Below are 26,887 nucleotides of genomic sequence, written 5' to 3'. Positions count from 1 at the left end.
TAGAGCCTGGGCTGTCTCTATCACAAACCAAAGTGATGAGGAAGCAGAAATTATGAGTAAACAGAAACTATGAAGTAGAAAAAGATATGTTTATTCAACAAATATTTCTAGAGCCCCTTCTATGAACTAGGCACTGTGCTAGGCTCTGAATATGCAAAAGTGACTAAGACACTGCTTCTGCCTTCACAGCACTTAATTTTAGTAAGAAGAGAGAAGAGAGACAAAACAAGTAAACAAACAAATAAATAATTACAAACTGTTTTAAGGGCTAAAAAAGAAAACAAGTATGGGGCTTAGATAGAACATACCAGGAAAGGAGCTACTTAAGAAATAGCATGGTGAGGGAAATTCTCTCAGAACAGATCATTAAAGTGAGACCTGTAGAATGAGAAGGAGCCAGAGAGAAGAGTATTTGAGGCAGAGGTTGTGCAATGCCTGCCAGTAAGAAAGGGCTTATTATGTACAAGGAAGCTGGGAAACAACAACAAAACAAAACAAGCCAGGTTGCTGGAGGGAAGTGAAGGAAAGGGAAGCAGCCTGAGATGAATTTAGCGGGGTAAGCAGGAAGCATGTCACAGGACCAGCAGGCCTTGGAATGGAGTTGGGTATTTAGTCCCTGTGTAGAGAGAAGCCATGAAAGCATTTGAGGTTGGGTAGTAACGTGATCCAGTATAAAGTGGTAGATAAGTGCAAAGGCTAAAGATTCATTCTGGGTCCAAGCCTAAGTTCTACCATTTACCAGCTGTGTGATCTTGGACAGTACTTAACCTCTCTGAGCTCCAGTTTCCTTTTCTATAAAATTGAGGTAAATTGGTTTTTACCTCATGGAGTGGTTTTAAAGACTAAATACATATAAAGTGCTTGTAGCAAGTCCTGGCACATAATAAACACCTCATAAATGTAAGCTTGTACTGTTATTTTGTTGTTAAAAAGGTCATGGTAGCTACTAAATGGAGAATGAATGTGTGGGAGACAAAAGAGAGGCCAGTTATGAGGCAGATGAGGAGTCTGGGTGAGAGATGATGAGTGAAGGGGTGGTAGTAGAGACAGAGAAAAATGGACTCATTTGACATATTTTTGGAGGTAAAATTTTCATATATCACAGATAGATTGGACATTGTGGTTGAGGAACATAGAGAAATCAAGAATGACTCCTAGGTTTCTGGCTACAGCAAGCTGATAGAACTGATATTTACTGAGAGGGAGGAGCCTGGGGGAAGCAGGTTTGGCTGGGAAATGAGGAGTTCTATTTTAGACCTGTTACACTGTAGATGTCAGTGAGACATCCAAGCCGATGTCAGTTAGGCAGTTCGTTATAAGTCTGAAAACCAGAAGAAAGGTCTGGGATGAAGATATCAATTTAGATGTCATTAGCATAATCAGCATTTGAAGGTTTAGAAATGGCTGACGTTGGCTAGGAAGAGAGTACACAGAGGGAAGTGAAGGGAGCCAGGAGGCCCGAGGAATAACGCATTTTAGGGTGGTTGAATAGACAAGGAGAATGAGGAGAGGCCTGTGAAGAGAGAGTAAAACCAGAAGACTAGGGGAACAAAAACCAAGAGAGGAGAGCGTTTCAAGACTGTTGGAGAGGTTTGCTTAGAGTGTGGAAAGGTCCAATAAGATAAGGAAAGAAAAATATTACTCACTGATGACTTTGACAAGAGCAGTTTCAGTGAAGTGTGTGTGTCGGGGGGTCACACTTCAAACAGCATCCAACAGGTTGACAAATTAACTGGAGGTGTTCTTGCTTTGACAGCACGTATAGTAAAACTGGAACAATACAGAGAAAATTGGCATGACTCCTACATACAGATGACACACAGATTCGTGAAGTGCTCCATATGTTTTGTGTATGGATCTGACTTTTGGACAATGTTAGCTTTTACATATTCAAAAAAGAAAAGTGAACCAACAAGAATGAAAGGGATCCTAAAACTGAATATAAACAGACAGAAATAAACCTAACTATATTTAAATAAGTAATATAACCATTCTGAAGGAAAATAAAAAACCGATCAGGATAACTTTTGAACACAGTACTTTGACTATATTCCCTTAGTCTAAAAACAAAACAAAAATGCAAACAAATATTGAACATTATTTAATAGATTGTTTTCGGGGACTTCCCTGGTGGCGCAGTGGTTAAGAATCCGCCTGCCAGTGCAGGGGACATGGGTTCGAGCCCTGGTCCGGGAAGATCCCACATGCCGTGGAGCAACTAAGCCCGTGCGCCACAACTACTGAGCCTGTGTGCCACAACTACTGAAGCCCATGCGCCTACAGCCTGTGCTCCGCAACAAGAGAAGTCACCGCAGTGAGAAACCCGCGCACCGCAACGAAGAGTAGCCCCCGCTTGCCGCAACTAGAGAAAGCCCGTGTGCAGCAACGAAGACCCAACGCAGCCAAAAATAAATAAATAAATAAATAATTTAAAAAAAGATTTTCTTTAGTGGAATGGATATAGCAATTCTGAAACTATTTGGTGTATATCATAACACTGAACAAATGAAAATAAGACGTTGATGCCGTTGAGAGCCAGAGTTCTCACTGTGGGAAAAGGGAGATGCAAATCAGGAATTGGAGAAAGAACCCTGTGGTGTTGAACTGGAATTAGAGGTACCAGTACTGAATTCATGATTAAAAATAGTTGAACTATCTTAAGCTGCCTTTCTTCCTTGGCTCTGTTTACTTAAAGGGCCTAGAAGCAGTTACTCCCCAGTAGCAATGGATATATCTGGTGCCCAGCTCTCGGCTTCTAAATAGCATTCCCCACCTAAAGGGGTGCTCTTTTGGAGAGAGGGATGATTTCCAAGGCTAGACAGGGAAAATACTAGATGAACCTGGAACACGGTATTACACCAGAAAGCAAGGAAATGCTAAAAAAAAAAATGAGCATGTGTTAAAAGGACACAGAAGCCAGCTTAAAAGGGGTCTCTATGGCCAAATCTAGGACAAGTTGAACAATAAAATGAATAATGACAATGATGGATTATAACCTATTAAATAAAATAAGAATCCATGAGTTTTTTTTTTTTTTACTGGTGATAATAAACAAATATATAGATAAATAAGAGAGAAGGGAAAGATCTTACTTACAATAGAATGCTAACTAAAAAAATGTAGATGGACTAATGGAGTTATAGAATCACCATCTTTTTTTTTTTTGGCTGCACGGCTTGTGGGACCTTAGTTCCGCGACCAGAGATTGAACCCAGCCCACAGCAGTGAAAGCACAGAGTCCTAACCACCGGGCCACCAGGGAATTCCCTAGCATCACCATTTTGCAACTATCATAGTAATTGATTCAGGCAAGAATTATCGGTGAATGTGGAAACCTTTGGGCAAAAGTTTTGACGAGGAACAGGATATTTACATAGTCTCAGTATACCTCTCCAGAGATTACTCATTATTTACATAGGAAAAAAATACTAACTTTTTTTTTTGGTGCAGTGGTTAAGAATCCGCCTGCCAATGCAGGGAACACGGGTTCGAGCCCTGGTCCAGGAAGATCCCACATGCAGAGGAGCAACTAAGCCTGTGCACCACAACTACTGAGCCTGCGCTCTAGAGCCTGCAAGCCACAACTACTGAGCCCTCATGCCACAACTACTGAAGCCTGCGTGCCTAGAGCCTGTGCTCTGCAACAAGAGAAGCCACCGCAATGAGAAGCCCCCGCTCATAGCAGCTAGAGAAAGCCCGTGGGCAGAAACAAAGACCCAATGCAGCCAAAAATAAATTTTTTAAAAATTTTGCGCCAAAAAAATACTAACTAGTGAAGACCTAGCAGATACCACCTTAACCAACTGATCAAAATGAATACGATCAATAATGGGACCAGGTAACTCCGTATTTCTACTCACGTGACACACCATCCCATAGGTGGTATTCCTGCCCACTCCAAAAAAAGAAAAATGTAAATCTCATCATAAGGAAATAGGACACAAACCCAAATAGAGGGAAATTCTATAAAACAATGGCGTGTACTTAAAAAAAAGTCAGTATCATGAATAACAATCTATTTTAGATTAAAAGAAACTAAAGAGTCATGACAGTTAAATGCAATGCATGATTAGGGATCAAGCACTGGATCAGACCTTGTATAGGATGGAAAACTGCTATATAGGATATTATCAGGCCAATAAGTGAACTTTGAATGTGGACTATAAATAAGAACTATATCAGTGATAAAGTTCCTGAATGTAATCTTCATACTCGGGGTGGGGGTGGGGAGAGGGGTGTATAGGTATGTAAGAGAATGTCCTTGTTCTTAGAAAATACACACTGAAGTACTTAGGGTGTTAGGGGTAAAGGCTCCAATTCAAATGGTTCAGAACTCCCCCACCACCACACACACATACATCTATATATTTATGTGTGCATGTGTACACATATACACACACACACAGATAAAGAGACTGTGGCAAAATACTAACTTTTGGTGCCCCTGGATAAAGAGTATATGGGAATTCTTTGTAATATTTTTACAACTCTTCTGAAAGTTAGGAATTATTTTAGAGTAAAAAGTTTAAAAATAAATTGGAGATGAGTAAGTAGAAACAGTATGTAGATAACCCTTTTGAGAAATTTGGCTGTGAAGGGGAGCAGAGAAGTAGACCCAGAGTCAGAGTTGTAAAATATCTCTTCAAAGATGGGAGAAACTAGAATAGGTTTGCATGGTAATGAGAACAATGATGGGCCTCAGTTCCTCCTTTTTAAGAAGAGAGATTTGATGATATACCCTTTCCTCAGGCCCTCTAAGACTCTCCTACCTTTAGATAATGTGAGCTCCTCTGAAAACACATTTTATTCCTTAAACTTCAACCGGGAAAAGACATTTGGGCTACCACTGGAGGGCAGTACAAAATGATGCTGCATGTCATTCTGATGGTTTTATTGTTTCAGCTGCTGGAACAAAACAAAGCCCTTTACATGATTTTCTCTCAAACGTGTTACAAGAAATAAACCTCCTTCTAACGTACAACTTTTCTTTTTTTAAACATCTTTATTGGAGTATTATTGCTTTACAATGGTGTGTTAGTTTCTGCTGTATAACAAAGTGAATCAGCTGTATGTATACATATATCCCCATATCTCCTACCTCTTGCATCTCCCTCCCACCCTCCCTATCCCACCCCTCTAGGTGGTCGCAAAGCACGGAGCTGATCGCCCTGTGCTATGCAGCTGCTTCCCACTAGCTATCTCTTTTACATTTTTTAGTGTATATATGTCCATGTCACTCTCTCACTTCGTCCCAGCTTACCCTTCCCCCTCCCCGTGTCAAGTCCATTCTCTACGTCTGTAATGCACAACTTTTCGCAAATGTTTTACAGAAGAAAAGCCCAGCATAATTCATAACAGGAGTTTGGCAGGCGGAGTGAAGTGGTGAGAGGGTCTCATGCTTGGAAAAACGCCTGTCACACAAGTTTAATAAAGAATAAATGATAACGGAAAATTTAGAGCATGTCAGAGTTGGAAGGGACCCTAGAGAAGGATGACTGCAGCCCCCTTTTTAAAGATAGCACCTTGGGTCCAGAGGAGGGGAAGGACTTGGCCAAAGCTACGATGACAGAGAAGGTAATGGTTTCAACATTTATCTGGTTAGTCTGTGAAGAAAGATGTTGTGATATCTTCAAATGACATCATAAATATAGCTTGCAAAGAGACTGACCCCATCATTGATATTGATACTGAGTTCCTGAAAAAATTGTGACACCTCAGTTGCGAGACTGTGTCCCTTCCGTCTTCCTCAACCTTGGGAGAATATGACAATTTGCCTTCCACTCTTATCTGCTGCAACCGGTCCTAATGCTCTGGACAGCATAATTCTGATCATATCCAGCCTATTTCCCACACCTTTCTCACAGGAGCTTCAGACCCATAAGGGATCACTGTCAGGCTTTCCTACCAACATTGGGGGGGTGGAGTTGAAGGCTATTGGAAAGAAAGTGAATGGGCATGCGGCAGTCCATTGTTCAGAAAGAAACAGCCGTATCAGTGCATTTGCGGGGAAGTGATCTTAAAAGGACAATCAGAAAATCCTAGTGAAATGTAAAAACTCTAAATATGACCTAAGTACATAAAGGAAAAGAAAGACTTTAGACTGATCAAAATACAGAAAGCAATATGACTTCATATCACGCTAATAAGTAGACTCAATTACATAGAAGGCCCATAATGTCACTATTACCTACATAAAATGTTCAGGCATTAGCCTGGCATTTTAGCTCCCACCCCATGCTCCAGCCATTGTTTCCTCAACACTCGCTGCCATGGTACAACTGCTATGATATATCAGGCTATGCTCTATACTTGCTCCATTTTGAGGCTCATCTCAAATGCCACCTTCTTTGCCTGCATTCCTTTATCTGACCCTCACACTTACTTGAAGATTCTTTTCGGCTACAGCCATTGCATGTGCCTGTCTTTAGCATTCATTTCATTCTGCCTTGTCTTCCCCACTACATAGTGAGCACTTTGAGGTCTTACTACTACTATTTTTTTAAATTTATTTATTTTATTTATTTACTTTTGGCTGCTTTGGCTCTTTGTTGCTGTGTGAGGCTTTCTCTAGTTGTGGCGAGCGGGGGCTACTCTTCGTTGCGGTGCACGGGCTTCTTATTGCGGTGGCTTCTCTTGTTGCAGAGCATGGGCTCTAGGCATGTGGGCTTCAGTAGTTGTGGCACGTGGGCTCAGTAGTTGTGGCTCACAGGATCTAGAGCACAGGCTCAGTAGTTGTGGTGCACAGGCTTAGTTGCTCCGTGGCATGTGGGATCTTCCCGGACCAGGGCTCAAACCCGTGTCCCCTGCATCGGCAGGCGGATTCTTAACCACTGTGCCACCAGGGAAGCCCTACTACTATTATTTTAGGGATCGTTTCCATTCATTAATAATCTACCAATAATCTCTCTTATCTTTCTATACCTCTCCTGTCTTTCCAGCTCACTTACTCCAACAGTTCTTTGGTTCCCCCCCTTGGCCCTACAATCTAGTGATCCTAACACCTGTTCACCATTCCTTACCCATTTCATGTCCTCTCACTTCTCTTTTTATCCACTTCACTTCCAAGGTCCAATATTATCATCATTCCCTTGATATGTCCTCTCCTCTCCTGCCCCGTCTTGCTTTGTTATTTTGCTTCACAAAATCCCTACCCTGGACAATCTAACTCTTCACTTACTCTCCACCTTTGGGAAAGTGGATGAAGAAAAACCCACAACTATATCAACTGGACTCTTAAAATTCATCACCACTAACCTCATGTGGGCCGTTAGTGCTACCTGGGAATCATTTTATTTTAAAAGTCCATCCACTTTCCCTAAATGATTATTTCATACCTTTTCTTTCCTCAAACTTCTGACACCTTCCGCTTTCTTTTCCCTCTCAGCAGATAGCTCACCCACCTGCATCCATGCCTGCGTAACCAGTCCTCTCTTCGGTACTCTAAAAATCAATCCTTTCCTCTCTGCTCCAGCAATCCTCTCTCTTACCTACATAATTAATACTTCACTTTCCAAAGGATCATCCCATCAGCTTAAAAAAGTGCTATGTTATTTCTTACCTTAAAAAACAAAATCTCTCCTGACTCCATATCCCCTTCTAGCTACCACACTTGCATCTGCTGTTCTTTTTACCTTGATTGCCACCCATCCTAGATATACTCTTGGTCAGTCTCTTACTTTAAGTCTTTTCTCAAATGTTTCCTTATCCATGAGGACTTTTCTGACCACCCTTAGACTCTCAACCTCTCCCATATAAGCTCATATAAGCTCCCATCTATCTTTCTTCCTTCCCTAATATATTTTTCTCCTATCAACTTATGATTATATATATACATATTCATCTGTATGTGTATATATGTATACAATCATAAGTAAATAAGGAGAAAATATATGATTTATAAATTATATTTATAATTTATAAATATATATTATTTATTTATTTATAATTTTTTTTAAAGCCTTTATTCTCACTAACATGATTTTTTTTTAATTTATTTATTTATTTTATTTATGGCTGTGTTGGGTCTTCGTTTCTCTGCGAGGGCTTTCTCTAGTTGTGGCAAGCGGGGCCACTCTTCATCGCAGTGCGCGGGCCTCTCACTATCGCGGCCTCTCCTGCCACGGAGCACAAGCTCCAGACGCGCAGGCTCAGCAATTGTGGCTCACGGGCCCAGTTGCTCTGAGGCATGTGGGATCTTCCCAGACCAGGGCTCGAACCCGTGTCCCCTGCATTGGCAGGCAGATTCTCAACCACTGCGCCACCAGGGAAGCCCTTTATTTATAATTTTATATATAGTTTATATAATTGTCACTCTTCCCCCATTGAAATATAAGCTGCATGAAGGCAGAGTTTTGTTTGTTTTGTTTACCGTTGTATCCTCAGTACCTAGAACAGTGCCTAGCACATAGTAGACTCAATAACTATTTTTAAAATAAATGAACAAATCCTCATGATAACCCTACAAGGTAGATCTACTTTTATCTCCTCCATTTTATAAATGAGGGAACTGAGGTTCAGACAGGTTAAGGAACTAACCTTAAATCACACAACTCATAAGTGGCAGAGCTGAGGTTGGAATTAAGGTGTGTCTTCCTTTAAAGCCCACAACTTTAACCACTGTGGTATACCGCCTTCTCTATATCCCTGCAATCAATCTTCTTCCTCTCTCCAATAACTCTTTTTTTTTTTTTAATTTATTTATTTATTTTTGGCTGTGTTGGGTCTTCGTTTCTGTGCGAGGGCTTTCTCTAGTTGCGGCAAGCGGGGGCCACTCTTCATCGCGGTGCGCGGGCCTCTCACTATCATGGCCTCTCTTGTTGCGGAGCACAGGCTCCAGACGCGCAGGCTCAGTAATTGTGGCTCACGGGCCTAGTTGCTCCGCGGCATGTGGGATCTTCCCAGACCAGGCTCGAACCCGTGTCCCCTGCATTGACAGGCAGATTCTCAACCACTGCACCACCGGGGAAGCCCTCTCCAATAACTCTTACCAGGATCTCTAAAGCCTCCATCCTTGACCCCACTGCTCCATCCATTTTTTGGTTTAATTAATTAATTTATTTTTGGCTTCGTCGGGTCTTAGTTGCAGCACGCAGGATATCTTCGTTGAGGCATGTGGGATCTTTCGTTGAGGCGCGCGGGCTCTTTGTTGTGGTGCCCGGGCTTCTCTCTAGCTGCGGCGCGCAGGCTCCAGGTCGCGTGGGCTCTGTAGTTTGCAGCACGTGGGCTCTAATTGAGGAGCACGAGCTCAGTAATTGTGGCGCGGGCTTAGTTGCCCCAATGCATGTGGGATCTTAGTTCCCTGACAGGGATCGAACCAGCGTCCCCTGCACTGTAAGGCGGATTCTTTACCACTGGACCACCAGGGAAGCCCCTCACTGTTCCATCCTTTACACAGAGCCAGAGTGACGTGTGTGTGTGTGTGTGTGTGTGTGTACAGTTAAGTGGTTTTTACTGTACTCACAGAGTTGCACAACCATCACCATTATCTAATTACAGGACATTTTCATCACTCCAAAAAGAAACCCTGTACCCACTAGCAGTCACTCTTCTTTTCCCCTTCCCCCAGCTCCTGGCAACTGCTAATCTACTTTCTGTCTCCATGGATTTGCCTTTTTTGGACATTTCATAGAAATGGATTCATACAATATGTGGTTTTTTGTGTCTGGCTTCTTTCCCTTCCTTCAGTGTTCATCCATGTTGCAGCATGTATCAGTAGTTCATTCTTTTTTATTGCCGAATAATAATACTCCATTGTATGGCTATACCACATGTATTTATCTATTCATCAGTGATGAACATTTGGGTTGTTTCCATCTTTGGCTATTATGAATAATGCCACTAGGAGCATTCATTTTTATGTGACTACGTTTTTAATTATGTTAGCTATATACCTAGGAATAGAATTGTTGGTGCCTATGGTAACTCTATGTTTTACTCTTTGAGGAACTGCCAAATTGTTTTCCAAAGTGGCTGTACCACTTTACACATCCACCAGCAATGTATGAGGGATCCAATTTCTCCACATCCTTACCAACACTGAATATTGCAACAATCTCAACGACATCACTATTTTGCATGTGGATATACAGTTGTTACTGTCCATTTTTAAAATTATAGCCATTTTAGTGGGTGTGAAGCAGTATTTCATTGTGGTTTTGATTTGTATTTCCCAAATGAGTAATGATGTTGAGCATCTTTTTGTGCACTTTTCGGCCATTTGTATATATTCTTTGGAGAAATATTGACTCAAATCTTTTACACATTTTCAATTGGTTGAGTTGTAAGAGTTCTTCATATATTCTGGATAGTCCACTTATCAGATATATGATTTGCAAATATTTTCTCCCATTCCTTGGATTGTCTTTTCACTTTCTTGATGGTGTCCTTTGAAACACAAAAGTTTTAAATTTTGATGAAATTCAATTTACCTATTTTCCTTTTGCTGCTTATGCTTTTGGTGTTACATCTAAGAAATCATTGCCTAATTCAAAGTCATGAAGATTTACATCTATGTTTTTCTTCTTAGAGTTTTATAGTCTTACATTTGCATCAATTATCTATTTGAGTTGGTTTTGTATATGGTATGAGGAGGAAGCCTAACTCATTCTTTTGTTTGTTTGTTTGTGGTTTTATTTATTTATTTATTATTTATTTTGGTTGTGCTGCGTAGCATAAGGGATCTTAGTTCCAGGGATCAAACTCCTTCCCCCTGCAGTGGAAGCACGGAGTCCTAACCACTGGACCGCCAGGGAATTCCTTCTTCATTCTTCAAAAGAACTTCATTCTTTTGCGTGTGAACATCCAGTTGTCCCAGTACCATTTGTTGAAAAGACTATTCTTGCCCCAACTTGAATTGTCTTGGTAATCCTGTGGAAAATCAATGGACCATAAATGTACAGGCTTATTTTTGGAGTCTCAATTCTATTCCATTGATTTATATGTCTCCCCTTATGCCAGTACCACACTAACTTGATTACTGTACTTTTATGGTAAGTTTGAAATCAGGAATTATGAGTCTTCCAACTCTGTTCTTCATTTTCAAGATTGAGTCCCTTGCAATTCCATAGAAATTTTAGAATTGTTAGTTTCTGCAAAGAAGTTAGGTGGGATTCTGATAGGACTTGCCTTGAATCTGTAGATCAGTTTAGGGAGTATTAAGTTTTCTAATCCATGAACCTGAGAAGTGTTTCCATTTATTTAGGTCTTCTTTAATTTCTTTCAATGATGTTTTTGTAGTTTTCAGTTACAAGTCTTATACTTCTTCTTTGGTTGAACATCAGCTGAAATCTTTGACTTGCATATAGAGGCAATATTGAAAATAACAACAAAAAACCCTCTCGAACACTGAGCACCGAGGGTGTATAATTACATTTATATACAGTTAAATGCAAATATGATGCTACCATTCTATTTACATATTTTGATTTTCTGGACTGGGGGACAGAGTGGATAGTGTCTCCAGTGCAAGTATGAGCCCTTTTTTGTCTTGTAGTACCAAATGTTGCTGTGAATTGGGACAGTCTCCTCAGATTTTTAAAATTTGACAGATTTACTTCAGATCCCTGTTAGGGGTGAGACAGTGTTTATCAGTAAAACTAATGAACACGGGACTGTTATAAAGATAACCAAATCCTTAATCATCATTGTCATAACCATAATGTGATAGTCCCCATTTGTAGGGCACCTATTCCCATTCCCATGTGCCAGACACTGTGCAAAGTGCTTTATAAGCATCAACTATTTAATTTTCTTAATCACTCTGATACAGTTTGCATAAAACTGAGGCTCGATGACTTTACATAACTTGTCCATGGTATTATAGCTTAAGTGGAGACCTTGATTCAATCTCAAATTTGTCTGATTACAAAGCTCATCCTCTTAACCACTGTCCTGATGTTAGGGTTCCTGGCCTATAAACTTAACTTCCTTTTGGAAGGATAAAATAGGTTCCTGATTGTGCTTTTAAAAAATCAAGGCCACTAGATTTGAAAATACTATCAACACAAAACAATAATTGTCCCATTTGCTTCCAGTGGTGATTTTGCATCTCTGAGAATCTCCAGACAGACGCATTTCTCTAAGCCTCTTCTGGCCCAGCCATGATTCCCTCTGGGTATTTCCTAAAATTCCCTCCTGCATCTTCCTCTGCTAGCTCCTCCCTCTCCCATCTCCACCATGCTCCATCCCACCAAACATCTCAACATGCCCAGAACATACTTGTTCTTCTGTGCTTTGTTGACACATACTTCACCTGGAAAGACCTGGCTCTGTTGTAGGTCAATGGTCAGGGGTTTGATGAGAAGTCCCTGGAGGGTTTTAAACAGGGAAATGATAAGATCTAATGAACATTTTAAAAAGATCACTCTGTCTATTATAAGGATAACAGAGTAGGTGCAAACATGAAATTGGGGAGATTAGTTAAGGAGCTTTAGCAGTGGTCTAGGAAAAACGTGATGGTGGCAGTGAAGATACTGAGAAATGGTCAGATCTGGAATATATTTTGAAAATAGAATTGGAATTTCAGATATATACTGGAGGTTGAGCTAGCAAAACTTGCTGATAGTTTGGATGTGGGCTATGAAAGAAAGCACAGAATCAAAGAAGAAGAGCAATGAAGGCCTGAACAAGGCATCCTCTATTTGTGTTATGAGATGTTCAATACACAGTCATCGTTTTACACTGAGACACAACTGTGATTGTGGCTTAGAAAATCTTTGACTGAAACAGTTGTCTATTTGTCATTATGTGTGCATGCGGGGTATCTTAGCTTTCTCCATGTACATGAACCTTCTAAGAGCAGGACACTGTGCTAGGTCTTTCACAAAAGTTGCATCATTTGACTTACCCCAAACCCCTAGAAGTAGGAGTTAATATCCCCATTTTACAGAGAAGGAAACTAAGACTTAATTTATGATTTCACTGAGGTTACATATTTAGTAATGGGCTGAGCTGAGACTTGAAGTCAAATTTTACTCTAAAGCCCATGCTCTTGTCACTGCAATAATTCAAAGGTACAGAATCAGAATTCCCCAAACTTTTCTCCTCATTAATTGAAGCCTCTGTTGACCTTCATGTGCCCTACTTTAGAGCCCAAGGCTGGCAAACAGGACAGCTTTGTTCTGTCTGTAGCCCATCTGCAGACTTGCCTTGTGATTTAGGGCAAGCTTCTTAATTTGATGGTGTCTCAGCATTCCCCCGTGTTAAAGCAGGACTTGTAATTAGTGATGGAGACAATTCTTTGAAATCTGCAGATGAAAGGACCTGCAGCCTTGAGTGTACATATTTTCTTTCCCATGGTGTTCTTTTTGTTTCATATAGCTTCGGGGACCCTTCATAAGGAAAGGACAAAAAAAAAAAAAAAAAAGGAAGGAAATAGGACAAGTGTAAAACTGTATTTGCTTGCTTGTTACAAGCCAGTGGAACTTTGGGGACGTAAATGTAATAATCTCCCTTACTCTACAGAACTCAATAAACATTACTAATAAATGAATAAATTTTATTCAAAAAAACTTTAAGGTAGGCCTTTTTTTTTTTTTCACATTCAGTTCCTTTAATTGGTTCTCACTGAAGATCTTAAAAAATGATTTCTATTTGTTTCTGGCTTCTTAAATCCTAAATATTCTCCAGTAGGAAGCAAAAGGAGCTAACGCTTATGTAGTGTCTGCTGTGTGCCAGGTATCAGGCTAACTGCTTTCACATGAAACCTCGTTTAATCATCATAATAGCACTATCGGGTAGGTGTTATTATTACCTTCAATTTAAAGGAGAGGAAACCATGGCTTGGCATAGTTCTTTGACTTGTCCAAGGCCACAAAATTAGGAAGTCGGACTAAGCTGGGTCTTCCCAGTTCTAAATTCAGGCTCTTCCCAGGACACCCCCTTGCCCTGAAAAATTAGCAATGACGACAATTTTGAACTGTGCTATCACACCCTGGGTGTGTGTGGCATTTAAAAATCTCTTACTGCTTGTTCTTTCCAGTCCCTGGCACAGGGACAGTTATTTGTGTAGCACAATTGTTGTTATTGTGCAGCCTCACATATTTTTTCTGCCCTGGGCAAACATGAACAATAATGGGCTATATTTATGAAACCAGCAGCTTGGAAGCATGAGCTCCAGATTACCATGACAATTGTAGTATAATTTTTTTTCTTTTTTTGTAGCTTAGCACTATTTATATAGAAGGGCTTTCTCAAAGTCTCATGCCAATAAACTGGTTCTTTGTATACGCAGAGGGCTCCTCACAGGTTTCTTTTCCCCCATAGTTTCAATCAATCAGCCTGCATTTCTAAAAGCTGACATCACAGACATGCAGTGTTCATGAAGAGCTGATATGACAGTCACCTCCCAAAGTTGGAAAATAAAGAAATAAAAGTAGCTGTGGTTTCTCTTAAGGATGGACTGGGGAGGGGGTGTGGAGTTAGAGTAGGATAGAAAGATGGAAAGACAGGCTGATGACAAAGCTGTTCATGATCTAAGTTCTCTTCTTCAAGATCATCTTGGGTTTAGGGTTACTATAAACCCATAGCCTCATCTTCAGCTTTCCATGGTCAAAAGCTCCATATTATAAAGTCTTCTTGGGAGTGATCAATGTCTGCAGGACACCAGCAACATGCCCTAGTAAAAAGCACATTTGAGTCAGAACACCTATGTATAATTCCTAGCCTTGTCACTATGAATTTGGACAAATTCCTCTTCTGTAAAATAAAATGAAATAACCCCTATAGTGAGGATTAAATGAAATAATGTACGTTAAGGCAGCAATTGTTGGCTATCAGTATCCAGAAGTAAGTCATCGCACACAACTTTACCTAGAGAAACAATGACAGGGATATATGTGTCAGCTGTTCAAAGCATTCCTTTCTAATAGTTAATGTATCTGCAAAACTGACTTAGTAATTGGAGGGTTGTTTGACAGGTAGAGAGTTAAATGGTGATGTTGAAGAATGGTATCCTTATAGGGACTTCCCTGGTGGTCCAGTGGTTAAGACTTCACCACAGAGGGTGCGGGTTCAATCCCTGGTGGAGGAGCTAAGATTCCACATGCCTCATGGCCAAAAAACCAAACCACAAAAAAAAACAGAAGCAATACTGTAACAAATTCAATAAAGACTTTAAAAATGGTCCACATCAAGAAAAAAAAAAAAAAGAATGGTATCCTTATATTAATAGCTGCCACTTACTGAACACCCATTTCAGGCCAGGCTCTTTGATAAGACATTTATGCATGATTTCTAGTCCTTACGCCATCCCTACAAGGTAGGTATTATTATCTCCAATGTACACATGAAGAATATGAAGCTTACAGACCCAGAGACATTAAGTTGCCCCACAAAAAACAGATAAGTCCTTTTTGTCTGCTCCATGAAGCTCATTCGTTTTACAATGAATTAGATCATAACATATCTTCCATTAGCTACATTTTACCCTCCTAAAATACATCTGGGATATGACCCAGTGCTTTGATGAGATCTGGGACATGAATTTGCAAACTCTCATTGGTGTGCCATCTAAAAAAACATCCAGTCCCGGAAGTTCTAGGCCTTTTCCGGAGTTTGGACCATCACTCCCATCCCCCCACTATGTCAAGTTTTTAATTTAAACCAGAACCAATGAGCAAAGAAGGAAGCCAATACAAATTATTGGTGGTCTGGAAGGGAGCCTGGGGCAATTCCCATACAAGTAGTCTTCCCTTGCTTAGGGGTCTGATTATCATTATTATTATTTTAACCAAGGCCCAAACCTGCTCTAATATGGTTTGGAGGAGTCTCCTTGAATAGCAAGCGAATTTGTACTCCCAGTAGCAATTTATTCCATGACTTTAAGATTTCTTAACTAAATCCATGTAGCTACATCTTTAGGTATTTCCATATATGTTATCTCATTCATCCTCACGATAACCCTAAGGTTGTACAAGTAGTAAATAGTTGAGACAGGATTGGAACCTAGATGTTTCTGATGTTCAAGCCCTGTTTATTCCACTATGGTATACTGCTTTGGTTATTGGCTGTATAACCTTGGGAAAATCACTTCTTGTCTATGACCTTCAGTTACCTCATCAGTAAAGTGGGTATGATGATTACTACCTTTCATAGTTGTTAAGTTCAAAAGTGATAATATAAATTAGAAAATTAAAGTAGAAACATCAGTGGTGGTTATAGCTGATAAATGTACCAGGTGGAAAAGGAGTAATTTAAAACATTATTTCCCCTTCTCCCTTAAGTTAAAAAGAATAACAGCAAAAAGAGGCCAAAGGAGACTCTCTTGAGTAAGTTGTTGCTCACCAGACCTGCATGGCTGGCTCTTCGTTGGCTGGACCTTGTAAAAATGGGGTCTGAGTACAGTCAGGAATTTCTGAGGGCATTTCTGGGATGGTTTGCCTGTGGTGGTAAAGGTCTAAAACCTTACATGGGGCTAACTCCATCCTTGGCCTTGTTCAGTTGGCCCTCCTTGTGTGTCAAACGGGGACTACTACAAGAATGCTAACAGGGGTGTGGGCCTGATAGAGTTATGGTTTGTTGTTGTGGGAAGCCAACATGACTGAGAAAGGAAGACCCATTCCGGGCAAAGACGTTTATTGAGGCCTACTCTGTGCTAGGCCAGATTGTGAGAGGGATGTAGTTGTGAGTCAGCCCTCTATTCTCATGGATTTTACAATCTAGTGGGGGTATAGAAAAGCCCTCAACTAACTCTTAAAAACAAGGCAGAGTGTAAGGATCATATCAGAGCAACTAAGAGGTGGGGTGGAATTTCCTAGAAGGTTTCTTGAAGTAGGTGGCATATAAACCAAGCCTTTAAGGATGAGGATTTCAAGTAACTGATTGGTTATTTCAACTGAAGAAGGCAGCATGAGAAAGTGTAGGCTGTGTTATGTTTAACTTGGCAGGAACTAAGGCCTTGTACTGAGTACATAACACATTCTAGTGTCTGAGGATATAGAAATATATCAGAAACAGTCCTTGCCATTGAGGAGCTCTCAGTCTAGTGGGTAGACAGATGTAAAGTCATTAGAGTGATGATGACTTCATAAGGTAGAGAAGAAATGTTAAAAAGAAGAGTGTGTAACTCCGACTTGGGAGGTCAGGAGATGTTTTGCAAAGGAGGTGATACTTGAGTTGTGTCTTGAGAAAGTAGGAGGGGTTTGCCAGGTGGACTAAGGGAGGAGTTGGAGTGCTGCAGGCCCCTGAGCTTTTTTATTGAACAGTCTGAGTATGGTAGGCAGCAAGTGGGCTAGGAGAGTATTCTTTCCCCTTCCCACCTAGATTTTCATTTAAGAGTCTTCTCTTTCGATATCACCCCCTAATAGCCGATGGTTAAAATGAAAAGTATTGGAGTCTGACCTGGATTCTAATCCACCAGCTATCTAATCAGCTTTATGACCTTACGTATGACACATATTTGTGTTTCAGTTTCCTAATTTGAACAACTTATTTATGTCTCAGTTCCTTCACTTATACAATTTAAAAATAAAGCGTCCAGCACAGATTCTGGCATATGTAAAGTACCGCTATTATTTCCGGTCATTATCTCATTTAGTTCTCACAAACAACTTGGACTTTGGGTATAATTTCCCCCATTCTTCCGAAGCAGAAGCTTAGAGTGGGTAGGTGACTTGCTTAAAGTTCTCAGGACAATCTGGAGTTGTCTCTGCCTCCACAGCTCGTGCGACTTAATTTCATCTCCGCTCCGGGTTTTCTCAGGCGGCCCCAGCGGCAGGCTCCAGTCCGGCGGCAAAACCTCCGGCGCCAGGATTTGGGCGCCGCCGCGGCCTGCGCCCAGGGGGCGGGGCCAGGCGGGGCCGGGCGGGGCGGGGATGGGCGGGGCCAGGCGGGGCGGGGCGGGAGAGAGGAGGGAAGTTGTCGAAGTTAGGGGAGACGCCCGCCTGCCCGCCCGGGCCTCGCCTTCGGCTGCTCCCTCCGCCTCTTCCCCGCCCCGAGCCCCCGTCAGCCCGTCCTTCCTTCCCCTCCCGTGCATGATGGAAACACCATGGCTGCGGCGGCCCAGCTCTCTCTGACACAGGTAACACCACCCGCCAGTCCGCCTGGCTCGGACGGCCTGTGTCCCCGGCCCCCTCCCCCACCGTCCTATGGTTCACCGACCTGGGCAGTTTCTCTCCGCCCCTGGCGGGGCGGCCGATACTGAGAGCGAGCGCGCGCGCGTGTGAGTGTGTGTATGTGTGTGTGTGTGTGTGAGAGTGTGAGTGTGACTGGGTGAGGACGCCATCCCGAGACGGCGGCTCAACCGCGGCAGCCGCGACCCCGCCCCGGCCGGTCGGCGCCGCAGCCCCGCCCCACGCGGCGCCCCCTCCTCCCGACCCCGCCGTGCCCCCCGCCCTGCTTGGTGTGTGCCCGCTCCTCTCACTCCAGTTCGCCTTCACCCACCCAGGAAGTTTCCTCCTTCCAGGCCAGAAGCACCCCAGGTGAGCTCCTGTTGAGCTCTCGCGGATCAGCCTCATCCTCGGGTCAGCCCTTGCCCCACACGAGGCTCGCCCTCGGGACAGGCAGAGTCACCTTCCTGAGCCAGGCGCTCAGGGTCGCCTCCAAGCCAGTCTTTCCTCTCTAAACCGGCCTTTTCCCAGCGGAGTCCGACGAAAACCCTTCTCCAGCAGTTTTCTCCAGTCAGTCTCTCTTCCACATAAGTCTCATTCTACCAGAGCGCGTACTTACCTTGCTAGCCCTTCCTGGATTCAGCCTCTTCCCCTCCTGATCAGGTTTCCTGCTGGGTCAGATCCCCCGATTCAGTCTTTTCCTCCTCAGTTCTGCTACCACTCCTATCCGGTGGGCTCTATCGCTGTCCAAGCGGAAAACAGGGAAACATCCTTGAACAGGTGTGATGGTCCCACCAGTCTTGGTGCTGGGAAGGACGTAAGAGGTCACGTGTACTGGGGGAATCTTCACCAAAACCTGTTCTCAGGGTCTTTTCTCTTGCCATTCTGCTTCCTTCAGAGTCAGTCCTCGTGCTTCCCAGAAGACCGCTCAGCATCACTCTGGGAGCCTTGTTCCTCCCTCTCTGTAAAGAAAGCCAATTGTAACCTTCCCGTGATGTCCTGAATGGTGAGGGGGATGTGCACCTGTCAGTCCCTTCCCGCTTTTGACCACCACCCCAGCCTCACCTTCTCAGCCTGTTCTCTGCAGAGCTGGTGGCCATGGACTTCTCCGTTGGGGCCCACCCCAGCCTTCCTGCCTGCCCTGTAGTTATCTCCCCGCCACCTTGTAGTCTCCTTGGCCTGGATTCGTCAGGGCATCTAAGGCAGAACACTGGGATAGGTTATACATTGGGGCGGGAGAGTTTCCTGTGTTGGGATCAAGAGACTTTGGGGGTCTTTTGCCTAGCATTCAAGGATAGAGATACTGAGTGAAAAATGTTCTCCCCAGGAACCAGGAATCACGTTAATAACTTGTGCCTCAGTTAGCATAACTAACTTCGGCTTGCAGGAATTTTCAGCTTCATAAGTGAAGTCTGTTTCTTTCCCAGTTTATTTGGTGTTGCTTATCCTATTTTGACAAGCAGATATTGGGGAAGAATACTTGGAAAATGGTGATTTAATCTTGGTAGCGAATCTCTTTGGAAGGGTCCTCCTGAAAACTCAGATTCGGGGAATGACAATATTGACTTTTGGGTGTTCACTTTTTAAGTCTAGTTAGTGATATGCATTAAGCAAGATCCTGTTGGCAGGCTGTTGCTTTCTGGCTCTTTTGGCCAATTCCAGCGGGAATTCTCCCCTCTTGAAGATTTTGTTCCCCTGAGGACTTCTGTAGATTTGCTTCTTAATTGTGTGCATACTTTATTCTCTCCTTGGGTAAGACCATGTTTTCAGTTTCTATTTACTATCATCTCTGGATATTTTCTTCAGGCTCTGTCAATTTTATAGACAGTTAAGTAATTTAAATATGTTCTTGTGGTTATATATTTAAATATTAACATCTACACAAAGTTAATACTGAATCAGGAGTATTATCCTTCATTATTTCACATATAAGAGAACAAACACTGATGGTTCATTTATATTGAATAGCCAAATAAGTCAGTTTAGAATATTTTGATTTTAAGACATTAAGAGGCAATAAGGTATATTGTAAAGGCACAGGAAAAAGAAACTTCCCAAGTGTTAGTATATGCCTAATGTGCCTCCTTGTTATTTAAAAACTTCGCTGATTTGTGTTTTTTAATTTAATTTTTTAACTGCTTGAGGCAAATAAACTGAGATAACAGTGCACCCTGGTTTCACATTCATTATTGATTTGTTTATGTCACCATCTCCCCCCTGCCCCAGCACACATTTAGACATAGCTATACTCAAGTGAGATCCTCCAGGGCAGGGACATCTTTCAATTCATCTGTTTCCCTCAGTGCCCATCTGGAAGAAAGTGATTAATAACTGTTTGTCTTATGAATGGCTGAAAGTTCTAAAGGGCTGTATGACAGTTACAAAGATTAAACTGATGCTGAAGTTAGTTTCTGCCTCTGATGATGAGATGATAATAGTTTTGGAGTAGGTTCATTCATTCAACCAATATTTGTTAAGTACCTTTTATGTGCTATGCACTGTACTGGGATTGTCTTGTGTATAATTTTTTGCCTTTATCAACTAAGCAAAACTAACAGTTGGGGGAAAAACACCTGAAAAATATTTTAATTTACTCTTTCCTTCCTCTTTCTCCTGCCTGCCAACCAACCCTCCAACTCCCCAACCACCAAAATAAATTATGTAAATTATCATGGTCTAGCTTCTAGACAGGATAGACTATTAGAATAATGAAATGTTAGTTTCATTCCCAGCTCTGCCAGGAGCTAACTGTATGGCATTAAGTCTCCAGGCCTCAGTTTTCTTAGCTTTAATATTCATTCAACAAATATGTACTGACCATTTATTATGTACTAGGAATTATTCTAGGTACTGAGGATATACTAATGAACAAAATAGATGGTAATTCTTGGAGCTTGGAGACAAAAAACACATGGAGCTTACATTCTAGTTGGAGAGTTTGAATTAGCTGATCTAAGGACCTTTCCAAAGAACATTCTTTTTTATAGATCATATTCTATGATTTGGAGATCTAGTGGTGACTTTCCTACGGTACTTTAGTGCTATATAGCCTTAGTGGTTTTTTTTTAAATAAATTTATTTACTTATTTATTTATGGCTGCATTGGGTCTTGGCTGCTGCATGCAGGCTTCCTCTAGTTGCAGCGAGCGGGGGCTACTCTTAGTTTCAGTGCACGGGCTTCTCATTGTGGTGGCTTCTCTTGTTGCGGAGCATGGGCTCTAGGTGCGTGGGCTTCAGTAGTTGTGGCTCGTGGGCTCTAGAGCGCAGGCTCAGTAGTTGTGGCGCACGGGCTTAGTTGCTTTGCAGCATGTGGGATCTTCCCGGCCCAGGGGTCGAACCTGTGTCCCCTGCATTGGCAGGTGGATTCTTAACCACTGCGCCACCAGGGAAGTCCAGCCTTAGTGTTTTTTAATTTTAATTTTCTTCGCTAGGTATTCTATTCTTGTCAATAAGAAGTAAAACTTGAGTGAGAAAGATCTTGTGATTTTTGCTTATGGTGGTAGATTACAAAAAAATATTAATGCTTCCTCTTTTTAAACTTTGCTGATTGCCCATTTCTTCCTTAAGGCTGTATCTCTAATAATAATGATAATAATACTGTTAGCTTCCCTTTGGGTGTTACTGTATGCCAAGAATTTTACTTCACTTAACCTAACACTCCATTTTACAAATGAGGGAAATAATTTACGTAAATTAGTAAGTGATAGATCTAAGATTTGAACCAAAGTCTGTAGGACTTCAAAATCTGTCCACTGTACTTCTCTGTGTACTACATGCTCGGCATATCCATTGCTCCCTTGTATTTTTTATTCTTTTTTTCAGTATATGCCTTGTTTTCCTAATTAGGTACTAAACTTCTTGAGTATGGAAGCATTATCTTTTGCCTCTGAATCTCCAGTACCTTTCATGGTTTCTTGACAGTACAATTGTGGGTGCGCAAGTACTGCTCTTGGTGATGAGGAAGGTTTTGTTTTATTGAAAGATGGCATAATATGAGTATTTTAAATAATCATCCATCAGTTCAGCTTTATGCTGAAGTTTTCTTGTTTTAATTTAGCAAGGATTCTTTTTTTTAATAATAAAAAAGCCTTTAGAATGGGACTTAATTAAAACAATCTTAATATTTGATCAAAAACAATACATGCTATAAGGATACTTTTTTTTTTAATGCTGTTTTTAAATTGCAAGAGTGATAAAACTGCATTACAGAAAATTTGGAAATTGGAGGGAAAAAAATCTCCCATAATTTCAGTTTTTGGTGTTTATTTTCAATTAAAGTAGACAGTATGTGTTACTATGGGTATCACCTTTGCGGTCTGGTTTAACAGTTATGATGGTAAATACAGGGCAGAGTGTGAAAATTGCAACATGTTCTCAGAAGCAGAAAAGGAGTATTTATTCAACATGACAAACCATTTGAGTTCCTACTATGGGAAAGGCATGATAATGATATTTTTCTTTTTTGCCTGCAATTACAGTCCAGTATATTCAGGAAATCTTTGTTTCCTTGAGCAGTATTTAACAGTTTTCAAAAATGGCTTGGAATGTTCAGCATTTGGGAGGAGCTGTCACAGTTAAAATTAATTAGGAACAGTTGGTTTGTCCAATAGAGTGTATTCTTTTGTTTTCACTCTATTTGCAGACAGAACAATGATAACAGACTAACATGTAGTAGAAAAAGATTGAGCATCTTTATTTAGTAACGAATCATAGTTCTAATCTCCTCTCTCACTAATAGTCTAATTTAAGGTCTCAATCTAAGGTGTTTTACTTGCTCTTCAAGGAATTTTAAACACAGTTATATGCTTCTTTGTTTTGTGAATTTTGGACTTAATAAAATTGGAACTCTGGAAACCAAAATCAGGAAAATGGCTTAAGCGAGAGAAGGGGTGGGAGAGGGAGGTATGTAGGGGGTGGGGGGGAAGATCCATTGATAGAGGTCTGGGTAATTTGGAGAATTGGTAGAAATAAATGAAAAATTAATCTAGGCAGAGTTCGTTAGGCAAACCCATATACTAAAAGTTCATTTTAAAGTAGTGGAAGTCTCATCAACAAGATAAAATATTATATCTTCATTAAAAATTATGTTTATTAGGAGCTTTTGTTAATCTGAGGGATGCTGTAATTTGAATGCTGTATTACAGTACAGTGGAAACATTTTATTTAGACAAATAATCTAATCCACTTAAGCATCATAGAAAAAAGACTGGAAGAAAAAACACCAAGATTTTATGATAGCATGGTTATAATTTTTACTTACCTTCTTTTCAACAGTGAGCATGTATTTCTTCTGTAATCAGCCAACTTAGCATTTCTATTTGACAACTTTTTTGAAAATTCACCCTTTTAAATTGAAATCAATAACTATATGTAATATTGATATCAACTATACTTCAATTAAAAAAATAAATAGCTATATGTTAAGTAAAAATTTGTGTTCTAAGATGGCATCTATCTTCACATTTCATCTTAAACATTCCCGTGTTTGGGTTTAGAGAAATTGGCCAGAAGAATGATAAAAATTATTATCACAATTGGTTTGGAGAATTCAGTCAGAGGACTAATTTATAATTTTGTGTGCTGCTTTATAATTTACGAAGCATTTTATGCTCTCTCATTTGATCTTCACAATAATCAGTAAGCTAGACTATTATTATCATTATTTCAAATTAGAGAATACTGAGGCTCAGAATTTTGACTTAGGTTTATGCTGGCTCTTTTCCTTACCGACTGTAAAACTTCTGTTAAAAAAAAATACACACACACCAGTGAAAGTCTCCATCCTGCTCTTGGCCTTCAATCCCATTCCAAGAGGCAGTCATTCTTGATGTTTCTTGTGTGTATTTCCAGCAATAGTCTGTGATGTAGTTGCAAAATATATATATATATATATATATATATATATATATACACACACATATATGCACACACACACATATATATATAAGATATGCTATATATATAGTGTGAGTGTACGTATATTTCTTTTGAATAAGCTGCATATTTTGTGGCTTATTATTATTTAGTGTAATTGATCTAGGAGATTGTCCTGTACAAGCACATGCAGATTTCCCTCATTATTTCCAACACTTGAGAATATTCCTTTATATGAATATACTGTAATTTATTTAACTAGCCACCTAATGATGGACTTTTATATTGTTTCTGATCTTTTGTTGTTAACAACAGTGCTGCAGTGAATATTCTTTTTTTTTTTTTTTTTTTTATAAATTTATTTATTTTTTTTATTTATTTTTGGCTGTGTTGGGTCTTCGTTTCTGTGCGAGGGCTTTCTCCAGTTGCGGCGAGCGGGGGCCATTCTTCATCGCGGTGCGCGGGCCTCTCACCATTGCGGCCTCTCTTGTTGCGGAGCACAGGCTCCAGATGCGCAGGCTCAGTAGTTGTGGCTCACAGGCCTAGTTGCTCCGCGGCATGTGGGATCCTCCCAGACCAGGGCTCGAACCTGTGTCCCCTGCATCGGCAGGCAGATTCTCAACCACTGCGCCACCAGGGAAGCCCGTGAATATTCTTTTATACATCTTTGTGCACATGTGTATGTGCATTAATTTTTAGTAGGTATAATTTGGGGCCAAAGGATATTTTTAATTTGGATAGATACTGCCAGTTTACATTCAGAAAGGTTATACCATCAACAGTGTTTGTACCTTTTCCCCATCAACGTGGTATATTATCAAGTTTTGGTCATTGTTAACCTGGTATATAATAATGATGTTTGTTGAAAGTTGGCCTCATGCACTGTGCTTCCCTATCACATAAGTGTGAGCTTTTTAATGTTTTGTACAAAAGTAAGATAGAAGTGAGGTATAAGAAACTTTGTGATATAAATAATGCTTTAATGAATTGCAAGTGCAATTAAAAAATAATGGTTGGTACTACAAAGCTACAGTAATCAAAGCAGTATGGTACTGGCACAAAAACAGACACACAGATCAATGGAACAGAATAGAGAGCCCAGAAATAAACCCATGCACTTATGGTCAGTTAACCTATGACAAAGGAGGCAAGAATATACAATGGAGAAAAGACAGTCTCTTCAGTAAGTGGTGCTGGGAAAACTGGACATCTACATGTAAAAGAATGAAATTAGAACATTCTCTAATACCGTATACAAAAATAAACTCAAATGGATTAAAGACCTAAATGTAAGACGTAAAACCATAAAACTCCTAGAAGAAAACATAGGCAGGACACTCTTTGACATAAATTGTAGCAACATTTTTTTGGATCTGTTTCCTAAAGCAAAGGAAATAAAAGCAAAAATAAACAAATGGACCTAATTAAATGTAAAGCTTTTGCACAGCAAAGGAAACCATCAACAAAACAAAAAGACAGCCTACTGAATGGGAGAAAATATTTGCAAATGATATGACTGATAAGGGGTTTATATCCAACATATATAGATAGCTCATAACTCAACATCAAAAAAAAACCCAACCTGAGTAAACAATGGACAGAAGAACTGAATAGGCATTTTTGCAAAGAGGACATGCAGATGGCCAACAGGCACATGAAAAGATGCTCAACATTGCTAATCATAAGGGACAATGCAAATCAAAACCATAATGAGATATCACACACCTGTCAGAATGACTATCATCAAAAAGAACACAAATAACAAATGTTGGTGAGGATGTGGAGAAAAGGGAACCTCCATACACTGTTGGATGTAAATTGATGTAGCCACTGTGAAAAACAGTATGGAGGATTCTTAAAAAATTAAAAATAGAACTACCATGTAACCCAGCAATTCCATTCCTGGGTATATATCCAAAAAAACACAAAAACACTAATTTGAAAAGATACATGCACCCCAATGTTCATAGCAACATTATTTACAGTTGTCAAGACATGGAAGCAACCTGTGTCCATCAACAGGTGACTGGATAAAGAAGATGTGGTATGTATATATATGCAATGGAAATATTACTCAGCCATAAAAAAGAATGAAATTTTGCCATTTGTAGCAACGTGGATGGACTTGGAGGGCATTACGCTAAGTGAAATAAATCAGACAGAGAAAGACAAATACTGTATGATAGCACTTATACGTGGAATCTAAAAACTACAACAAGCTAGTGAATATAACAAAAAGAAGCAGAGTCACAGATACAAAGAAGAAACTAGTGGTTCAGTGAGGAGAGGGAAGGGGGAGGGGCAATATAGTGGTAGGGGATTAAGAGGTACAAAATATTATGTATAAAATAAGCTACGAGGATATATTGTACAACATGGGGAATATAGCCAGTATTTCATAATAACTATAAATGGAGTGTAACCTTTAAAAATTGTGAATCACTATATTGTACAATTGTAACTGATATTGTACATCAAGAACACTTCAATTTAAAAAAAAGAAAAAATAATAAAGGTTGGAGGTCTTTTAAAAACTTGTTTTTACGCAGTACAACTATGCAAAGAAAAGTAAGCCTCACTTCCTCTTTAGATTGGGAATTTTGTAATGGGGATTTAACAGTACCAGGAGTTTCCCATCTGAAATAATCAAGCTGCTTATTTCTTGTTATGTCTTCAGTAAACATTTGGCCAAGAACATACTTTTGGGGGGAAAACTTCTATATTACAATACTTTTTTTTTTTAAGATCATGGCTTCTCAACCTTGGCACTGTTGACATTTTGGGCCAGATAATTCTTTCGTGTGGGGGGCTGTTCTGTGCATTGTGGGATGTTTTGCAGCGTCCTTATCCACAAGATGCTAGTAGCACTCTTCCCAGCTGGGGCCATCAAAATATTTCCATACATTGCCAAAAATTTCCTGGGGCACAAAATTGCCCCAAGTTGAGAATCACTGATTTAAATATACTCT

The 26,887-nt window shown here is 40.5% G+C and overlaps 1 protein-coding gene and 1 non-coding gene across 4 annotated transcripts in view; both read left to right on the top strand.

Moving 5' to 3' along the window:
- Positions 1 to 1,738: 1,738 nt before the first annotated feature.
- Positions 1,739 to 1,847, top strand: LOC118887093. Its single transcript, XR_005017885.1, has one exon. It is a non-coding gene; the product is annotated as a U6 spliceosomal RNA (small nuclear RNA).
- Positions 1,848 to 17,832: 15,985 nt separating this feature from the next.
- The window catches only part of EPS15 (epidermal growth factor receptor pathway substrate 15), a 171,970-nt gene continuing 162,915 nt past the window's right edge, over positions 17,833 to 26,887 (top strand). The window contains exon 1 of one of the 3 annotated variants that reach the window (XM_036862610.1): positions 17,833 to 18,016. In XM_036862610.1, the coding sequence (XP_036718505.1) occupies positions 17,984 to 18,016 (33 nt within the window). In that variant the 5' untranslated portion in view covers positions 17,833 to 17,983. The remainder of the gene's footprint in view (positions 18,017 to 26,887) is intronic. The other 2 variants (XM_036862620.1, XM_036862600.1) reach the window with 2 other exon arrangements.

Source organism: Balaenoptera musculus, chromosome 1 (genome assembly GCF_009873245.2).
Source record: "Balaenoptera musculus isolate JJ_BM4_2016_0621 chromosome 1, mBalMus1.pri.v3, whole genome shotgun sequence".
NCBI classification, from domain to species: domain Eukaryota; kingdom Metazoa; phylum Chordata; class Mammalia; order Artiodactyla; family Balaenopteridae; genus Balaenoptera; species Balaenoptera musculus.
Note: the sequence above shows the minus strand (reverse complement) of the source record. Positions and strands in the feature narration are given on the sequence as shown.